The sequence below is a fragment of the Micrasema longulum genome, unplaced genomic scaffold (assembly GCF_059751315.1).
Source record: "Micrasema longulum isolate JH-2025_06_02 unplaced genomic scaffold, ASM5975131v1 h1tg000874l, whole genome shotgun sequence".
Taxonomy (NCBI): domain Eukaryota; kingdom Metazoa; phylum Arthropoda; class Insecta; order Trichoptera; family Brachycentridae; genus Micrasema; species Micrasema longulum.
The window spans coordinates 770,505-780,473 of NW_028278066.1; the positions used below are offsets into that span (position 1 = coordinate 770,505).

At 31.4% G+C, this 9,969-nt stretch overlaps 1 protein-coding gene across 1 annotated transcript; it reads left to right on the top strand.

Annotated features, from left to right (window-relative positions):
- The first annotated feature begins 984 nt into the window (after window positions 1-984).
- Clp (Cleavage and polyadenylation specificity factor subunit 4) lies at window positions 985-6,686 on the top strand. The gene is made up of 4 exons (XM_088231336.1): window positions 985-1,196; window positions 1,333-1,615; window positions 4,228-4,468; window positions 6,368-6,686. The coding sequence occupies exons 1-4, from the start codon at window positions 1,094-1,096 to the stop codon at window positions 6,605-6,607; spliced, it is 867 nt and encodes a 288-aa protein (XP_088087462.1). The 5' UTR covers window positions 985-1,093; the 3' UTR covers window positions 6,608-6,686.
- Window positions 6,687-9,969: the final 3,283 nt, after the last annotated feature.

Genomic DNA, 9,969 nt, shown 5'->3' on the forward strand with positions numbered 1-9,969 from the left:
CTCAAGCTGACATTCGCACATGGACCCGGACATGGATTCTGAACAGGTGAGAACCATTACAACAGTGTCCAATGCGCATTCTACATATGGAAGATGTCGCAAATTTGTTTAGAATCACTCTGAATATTTTTTTAACTTTACGGGTAAGATGTTGAACTTCGTGAAGTATTCAAAAAAGTATATGAAACTACTAAATCGATAAATTATGTGACGAGTGCCCAGACTATACTACATAGTTGAGTTACAAATCAATTCGGTAAAATACAGCAAAAGTAAGTTTTTTATATTTATTTCATTGGTTTGTATTTTTTTAGATATTTGTTACTTTTAATATTTGTTTGTAATGTTTACGTATGAAGATCTGTCTTTGCGTTTTATTTCACAAATAATCTACTTCTAAACTATGTTTCTCACTATAAAGATTTGAATGTCTGATTTTGGGAAAACAAGAATGAGGGATGAAAGTAACTAGTTGTTATCCCGATTATGCTAGTTGCTTCTCGTATCAGATTTAAGTTTACGATTTACTAACAACCGTCCAGTACAGAGCTGCGGGCATTACAGGGGTGAGATAGGAGTAGAATACGGCGGCCTCCGTGGTGTAGTGGTCAAGACGCTTGACCCACGCACGGAAGGTTCCGGGTTCGATTCCCGGTGAGAACACAAAAATTAAAAATGTGATTTTTCTCAAGCCTGGGTGCTGTGTGATGTAATTCACCACTGTAATTAGGCCTCCTGGCCTGTTGTGGTGCAAAAAAATGTAAATGTAAAAATAAACGCATAGTGGTAGCAGAAATGTTTGTACAAGTAATTGTTTTTTAAATTTGTTTGTTACTTCCATCCCGCGTTACTTTCATCCTTGGTTCCCCTAATATAAAAATTGGTGAATCGGTCATTTAATTTCTGCTTCTAACAAATATTGTTTATGCCGGAAAAAAATTCTGTTGAAAGTGTATATTTTCTATGGTATTTAATTTTTTTTTTCTATGGTTGACTTTGATTACTGACTCTAGCGATAACGCTTGCCGCTTTTTAGGTGTATTATAAAATGAATAAAAACTTCCATTAATATTGTATATTTATATCAAACAATATGGAAGTCCTAGTTGCATGTGTAGATCATATAAAATTCGACGTTGAAATTGCTTTAGAAGAACAATATGGAGCTTTGCCGCTACCTTTTCCAGGAATGGATAGTAAGTATATTGATGTTTTTTTAAATTATCAACCCCCTAATTTTGTATTGTTCATAAATTAAACACGTTCCTCAGTGATCTTCGTATGCGAGTTATGTTTTCTTAACATAAATACAATAAGTCAACTTGTTTACAGAATCCACAGCAGCAGTGTGCGAATTCTACAGTATTACAGATGGGCCAGGCTGCGACAAGGGTGCGTCGTGCCCCTTTAGACACGTACGCGGAGACAGAACAGTCGTATGCAAACATTGGTTGAGAGGGCTATGCAAAAAAGGGGATCAATGTGAATTTCTGCACGAATATGATATGTCTAAAATGCCAGAATGTTACTTTTATTCGAGATTCAATGCTTGCCACAACAAGGAATGCCCGTTCTTGCACATTGATCCTGAAAGCAAAATTAAAGATTGTCCATGGTGGGTGCTTGATTTATTTTCTGACAAGTATATCAAATTGTATGAAACCGCTTATATAAAACATGTTAGCGCCTTACAAATAAAATTATTTATACAATTAGTAAATAAAAACCTCATAACTCCGTACGCACACAATTGTAATGTGGCGTTTTCTATATATTTTTTGTAATTACCAAGTTATTGATTCTTTTTTAAGAAGACCAATTGAGGGGTTTAAATGCAAAACCGCCATCGTGCATGCTCACTATTTATGGGAAGACCAACAAAACGCGTAGCCAAATGACTATTTCTTTTAAGTTCAATGTGCACACTCAACTTAAAATGAATAGTCTCTCGCTTTGATCGTCAGCAATAAAGGCTACTAAGAAAGTCTGACTTTTGAAATGAAAAAAGGTTTGTTTCGCGATATATTCTCTTTCCCCAATTAACTTTGTCCAAAATTTCTCCAATTTTTTATCCCTTCAAAAATATAGGAATTGTCGAGGTCCTCGATAATTGTTTGAGCCAATTTCCGCTGAGCCATTTCTTCAGGTTTGGAAGTAGTCACTAGGGGCTAAATCTGGAGAATATGGCGGATAAGGGAGCAATTTATGAAATTTCGGCATAGTGACTACGCACATGTGCAAATGCGGTAGTTTTATCTAGAAATTGACATTGAACTGGTTCAAGAAGATTATAGACAGAATAATAATATTACATAGTCATTACTTAATGGTTTAAGGCTGGTGCCTAGCAGTTAATTGTAACACAAACACAATGAAATCCATAATATAGTAACTTTTGATTTGTTATTACAATAGTTTGTTATCTGTAATAATTATAAAATATACAGATATAATTGAAAAAATCAGCTATTAATAACCTAAATGTTTGAAATTCATAACATTCATCCTAATATGTACATATTTTATTATCAATCCTTTAAGTCCAAGACCTAAAGAAACTTAAAGTGCATTTCATTATTAATAATTGAACGTGGTTATGCAGAAAGCAGCCAGTCCACTATTTAGAAAAAATTAAATATTGATGTTTTCGGGTGCCGTAAGATAAATTCTATGTTCTGCTAAAAACAGCTAGGTCACTTTCATACAAAAAACTAATAATCAGCTTCTGAAAATATTGTTGATCACAAAAATGCCATTTCACAATTTGCAAAAAAAAACCCACAGCACTAGGAAACCTTACAAATAGATGCTGATAAGATAATCCCTCCAGAAATCTAGTTCTCTTCAATAAATTAATGTTATAAATTCATTTATTTAAAAATGCCCATAATAAATAAACATGTTTTAATACAGAATGCCACCCCATACATTCAAATTTTGAATGAGGTATAATTAATTGAGGCGGCCTCCGTGGTGTAGTGGTCAAGACGCTTGACTCACGCATGGAAGGTTCCGGGTTCGATTCCCGGTGAGAACATAAAAATTAAAAATGTGGTTTTTCTCAAGCCTGGTTGTTCTGTAATGTAATTCACCACTGTAATTGGGCATCCTGGCCTGTTGTGGTGCAAAAAAAATGAAATGAAATGAAATGAAAAATTAGATCTGGCGTTAATGCAAAATGCATATTTTAGGTTGTGTGGACAGACTTTTTTAAAAATCACCAATTTTCCTTTAGCACATAGTCAAATTATTTAAAAGTTAATATAACAAATGAATGAAGTTATTTACAATTAAGTAGCCTAATATAATATAATATGTTCAATACATAATGACACAACATACATCAAATTTTTACTAGGGCTGGTTGTAGTCAACCAGACTTTAAAAATCATTAAAACTGGTCAAATACATAATTAAATTCTTTTTTTGTATTATTAAAAAACGAATTTATGCATTATTTATCATTTGTCAAAGTAAAAAGCATTCCAATTGTGTAGATTTGAGTATTCACTCTTTTCACAAAAGTGCTATTATCTCAGTTTCACTTTTCTATAGCTAGCTGCTTTCTGCATAACTACATTCAATTGGCAAACAAACATGAACTGTTTATTGTGATTGTTGGGCAAAATGTGTCACCATTTATTTTGGGTTTCATTTATTTATTTATGTTTCAGAAATATACAAATTGCATTTCTGACTCTGACTAGTAATCTTTTTTTATTATTTGTAGAACTTCACCAAAAATCATTAGTTGAAAAAATATCACACATTCGATAAAACAGTCAAAACTCAAAAAAGCAGAATTTTCAGGAGAGCCAAAAAACTAAATTAACACGTCTTAAAACCATGTAATTTAATTGAGTTTTTTTGCTTTTCTATTCACTCTTTAAAACAATGCCGATGTGTCATATATATTTAGATTTGTCTTAAATTTTTTAAAAACATTTTTTAAAGAAATAAGTTAAAATATGGCACTGATTGAGAACAGCAACGTTCGTGTTAGTGTTTACTGTATCATACAGTCATCAAATGGGTAAATACAAAGCTAGAATTTTGACAATTTTTTAGCATGTGAGAGTATTTTTTATAATTCTGTATATTTAACAAAAAAAATATATATTTTAGTATCACTAGTTTATCAGTTACACGATATGACTAATAAAGATTTTTATTATTAATATTATGGTTAGTTCATATTTGTAAATTTTATTGACCTCTCTATTGAAGGTATGACAGAGGATTCTGTCGCCACGGGCCTCACTGTCGCCACAGGCATGTGCGAAGAGTAATATGCGGTAACTACATTGCTGGGTTTTGTCCCGAGGGTGCGGAGTGCAAATTGATGCACCCAAGGTTTGAGCTGCCGGCTCCCACGGAACCAACGAAGGATAACAAACGCCAGCCTATCTGTCATTTCTGCGGAGAATTAGGCCACAAAGCTACCTACTGTCACAAGATTCCCCCGGAGGTAATACAATTCTTATATTCATATAAAATAAAGTTCATGATTTTTAGAAAATAGCTTCAAAAATTTTTGATAAAAAATAAGAAGTTACGTATCATCGGAAACCAGGCAAAACTCAATATGTACATTTATTGTAGTATGCCTATGTTATTACGTTCTATATTTTTTAACAATCTCTGCAAAGCTGTAGTTAAACAGGTGTTTCGGGGATTGCTCAATGAACTTACTGATTTTTCCATGCAAAAGATTGTCAAAAAATATATAACTTGGTGACATAGAGTCACTCTACCGTGAATCTATACTTATAGTAGGGCCAATTTAATAGGTCACATTTGACATTTGTTGGTTTTAGCTTCATAGTGAGGACCTGCTTAAAAACATCGATTAAAGTGAATGAATCGATTCGGACTTCAAACATAATATATGTGAATTGAATTCAGTACTGTAATTTTATTTAAAAAATCACAAGTCGAATCCCTGTCCTATTATTATTTTCTATCGTAAATTTAAGGAACAAAATAAGATAAGTACATAATTTAACAAAATTATCAACATTAGATTTTTCTGGGTAACATCCCTAGTGTTTAAAAAGAAAAAGGGTTCACTGATGCAACATTGTAACGACGTTTAGAACAGAAAAAGTTTAACATGTTTAGAATGGTTTATTAGTGAAAGTAAATCATAAAATTACCTTATTTTGTCATTATTACGATAAATATGTAATCGTTATTGAAAAAAGTTAAGCAATTGTGCAGTTCTTAATTCGAAAAAATAAATAATATTTTATTACCGCCCTTACAAGGTTTGTTGTTGAATTTTGATGAAGTGTCAAATGTGACCTATTAAATTGGCCCTACTATAATGAGTTTTAACTGTCAAATAAATTTTTAAATGATACTTAATTGTTCCTTAAAGAATAAACACTAAGAGTCACACTGAACAAAATGTTCAGGAAATAAGATTTCGTGTATGTGAATTTTCTAAAACATGATAATTTTTTAACCAAATGAGATAATTTCAATCTTTGAAAAACTAATTATTATTTTGATAGTAAAAGTAAATATTAAAGCACGTCTGGGGCTACTGACGTTTTTTGACAACTTAAAAAAACATTTTTATGACAAAAGTGGACTTCGATGTTTTATCCACATAAAAAATAGCTTATTGCGGTAATTTCTACAAGTGTGGACTCCCGTGTTTTACCTTTTAAGGTACAGAAATTAGCATGAACTTTTAAATAAAATTCAGTCAGTTCATAACACGCTGGTATTTTACTAATAAAAAAACTAATAAACAGTTTCAAATGCCACATGGCCGTAGAAATGATTTCTTCTTATAGCTGTTTGATAACAAAATTAAATTATTTATATGGTTAAGTAATTAGGTAAAAAAACTTTATTAAAAATCAGCCAAAAATACAAAGTATTAAATTACTAAATTAATTATAATATTTGGGTCTACTTTTATAGTTTGATAATCAATCTTCCCATTTCTTTCATTTTCAATAAGTAACATTAATAAAATGCTCTCAATTAATTTTCAAATAACTAGCCCCAAGAGCACGTATTACAAAATATTTTTTTAACTAATTAGGAGCACTTATCAGGAGTATATGTATGTGTTTGAATATGTTCATGTACTTAACATGAATGTGCATCCACTTATGTGTATTTATGAATACATTTCTGGTGTTCCAACTCAACATGGATTTTCTAGCGAGTCGGGGCAAGGTCACAGACATGGGCCATTCTTGGCTTTGTGACTAAAAGCTGTGTCATTGTATTCATTAAATTTATGTACTATATTTAAACCGGTCGGCAAAATAATTACGTAGTTGAATTGTTTAACAAATATTAATTTTATAAAATATAACATGTAACAGAGACAAAAAAAATATTTCAGCAAAAAGAAGCTGCGTTGAGACAAGATGAAGCCAAGTACAGAGCTCTTGGCTATATGAGACCCTCTGAAAATAATGATGATGCAAACCGAGTTCCTGGAATGCGTCCACCTCCCAAACCTTTGGAAGAAATTACTTGTTATAAATGTGGAACTAAAGGCCATTACGCAAACAAATGTCCTAAAGGCCATCTCGCCTTCCTCTCTCATAACCAGAATAATGTTAATAGAAGAGGACAATAATCTTTGGAAATAATTCAACTTAGTCATATGTTAATTCTTGTATATACCATGAAATATAATAAACAATTTATTTTCAAAATATTTAGTCATGAATTTTAATTTATTTTTGCAATGAAAAGTGTTTTCCTGAAGTCAATAATAAATATTATTTACAATATTTGAGTTTGTCTAAATGTTTGTAGACAAAAGACTGATTGGAAAATTGTTTTCAGGCGTTGCCTAGTATGTGAAATAATTCAGTCTGATGAATCTCTTTACAACAATAAAGGTTTCAGCTCTGTAACTACACTAAAATCAACAAATGGAAGAATTGAAGAAATATGGATGTTGAAACATAGGCAAAATGGTGAATGTTACACAGTGTGTAAAGTGGCTACTTAAACCAGCCAATGACAGGTCATAAGCCCTGTAAATGCGTAGACTTCCATATTCCCTTATTTAAGGTATTCTCCATCCCTGTTGTAATTTGGTAAATATTATTTATTTATTAATCATATAAAATGTTGTCCTCCTAGGATTTACATAAAACTCATTTCGGGACAGAAAATAGTTTCATAATAGGTAAAGTAATTTTGAAACAATATTTCAAATATTAATACATATTACAATACATTGATCATAACCAACAAACATAATTTTGACATTTACTAATATGTACATTGAAATATATACATAAGATAGAGGCAAGACAAACACTTATAATACAATATCGCCTTCCACATACTGCCCCTATAACTTTTTTTTAAAATAGAAAACTGAAAATAATAATATGTAACTTGTAATACAAAGATGGGTTTTCTGCACTTGAATTAATTTACGCATTTATTATGTATGAATAATATTATTACTATCATTATGTTACTAAAACTTGAACTATTTTTTGCCTTATTTGATTAGTGACTTTTTTTATGAAATCTAGTTGTAATTATGTATATAATTGGATAATTTATGTAGTGCAATTTTTGTGAATCACCTCAAGGGCGTTGTACAATAAATATCCCAACACAATTTGCAGCCACACAAGTGCATAGACTGTTAGGATTCTAGCTCTTTGTTTCAAATTATGATTTTTTTCATTAACAGATAGGAGCTAAATTACAACTCGTCTTGCAGCTACAGAGCACATGCACGGTTAAAAAAATAATGTAGCCTCCATTTACATTGTTTTTTATTTGAATTTACAATAACTAGGTATGAGATTATTTGACAGTAGTAATAACATTTACATATGGAAGCTATTTTACCAAACATCTTGCAGCTATAAAATGCATGAGCGAGTGGAATTCTTTCGACTTGGAATGATTTCAATAAATTTACAAAAAGTAAACATTAAGCACAGTTGTAAGTTTTTCGTGATGAATTCAGAATGATGATCGCCAACCTCGGGTAGGAGCGGCAAAAAAGAAGAAGTATGCTTTTTAAGTGTTCATAATAAGAAATAAACTAAAAAACAAACAATAAATAAAGCACCGATTTAACATGGTAAAATAAGGGAAGTGGTGTTAGAAGGATAGCTATTGAAGATTGTAGGCAGACCCGCGTCTGGTATCTTCTGCCCATTTGTTGCAGACATGTGGCAGCAGGGCTGTGAGGCTGGTTGTTATTTATTTAATACTTCACAAGTATACTCACTTATAGATTCAAAAACTACTCTTACTCTAATGAAAGACATAACCTCCACAATACATCACTAGATCCTCAACACATGAATAACTTAAACAAATACAAACTAAAACCACTTTCGGACAAAGGGATTTTGAGTATTATTTAATTAAAATCTATAACCTACTTCCACCATCTATTAAAACAATTAGTAACAAGAAAATGTTTAAAAAGGCTATAAAAAAATGGAAAGTGGAGCTAGGTAGAGGTAAAATGGATTGTCTCAATCGCCCATACCAATATTGAATCAACTGCTCCACAAGTGTATAGCTTATGTTAGGTTTTTGTTATTTTCATTGTGTGTTTTGGAATATAAATAATATAGATGTACATAAATACCTTGTTTTTAAAACTGTCTGAATATTTGTTAATTATCTTCGTTTTTTTAAGTTAGTCTTCTTTGTTTATTCTCAAATGTAATTTTAAACAGTATATTTTTAAGTGTCCTCGGCACGGGAAACCCCAGTAAGGTCACATTATTTTTATTATTAATTATAGTTTGTAAGCAAAAATATGAATAAATAAATAAATACATTATACAATTGAATGAACAATGTAATCTTCACTGGAAAAACCCGTGCCGGGGTATAATATATTCAAGAAAATAAAATAATACATTTGAAATAACCACTGGTTTCATCGCTTTCGCGACATCTTCGAGACCGGTATCTTTATTATAAAGTAAAATTTGTACAACATCAAGTCCAAAGAATTAAAACTGGTCAAGGGTTATTCTAATTTTGTGGATTTAAGTATCAATCATCTTTGATTTCATAATAAAAAAGTAATTATAGTTTTAACCACACGTAAAAAAATCCTCCGCATTTGATAAGTGAAGAAAACATTTCACATAAAAAAAAACGATTTTAAAAATTAAAAATATATCTTTGCGCCTGGCGAAAGCGTCTACAACCAGCATATCTCCAAAGTTTGCAATAATACATATAACATGTCGCCAGGCGCACTGTAACTTCCCATATATTGTTTTTGAGTAGAAATAAATAAAACACTTTTCTTCTTGCGATAAAACAAAAATATTTAAGTATCAATCTTCTATACTCCCGCGCCCGATCAAATTTGTAACATTATGTACTCGTACTGTTAGATTATAACCCGCAAGAAATCAAACTTCTCATCATGTAGTTATTTAAAAACTAAAATCAGTAAAGCTAGGGTTTCCTAGGACAGCGGTGCCCGTATTTTAACGGCCGTAGTGAACGGTGATGCAGTGGACAGCCGTCGTAAAGGTGATTAGAGAGTGGTTTCCTAGGAAAACGGTGTTAAATGGTGTTGATAACACCGTTTTCCTAGAAAACCACACTCTAGTCACCTTTACGACGGCTGTCCACTGCATCACCGTTCACTACGGCCGTTAAAATACAGGCACCGCTGTCCTAGGAAACCCTAGCTTAACAAACATGTCCCATATAACTTTCATATCATTCATTTCATAAGTGGGTATTAACACAAACAAATGTAACATATATCACACTATGTTTAGTTTTACAATATTTTATTCAAATAACGAATACTTTATTGTACCGAATATTACATACTCATAGTAATAAAAAATGTAGATTTTGTTTTAATCTATTTTCATATTTTTAAAATTAAAATTAAAAAAATTGTTGTTACAATCTAATCTATCATATTTAAAAAGAAATAATAACGTATCCCTAACTCTAACAGGCCAAGAGTCT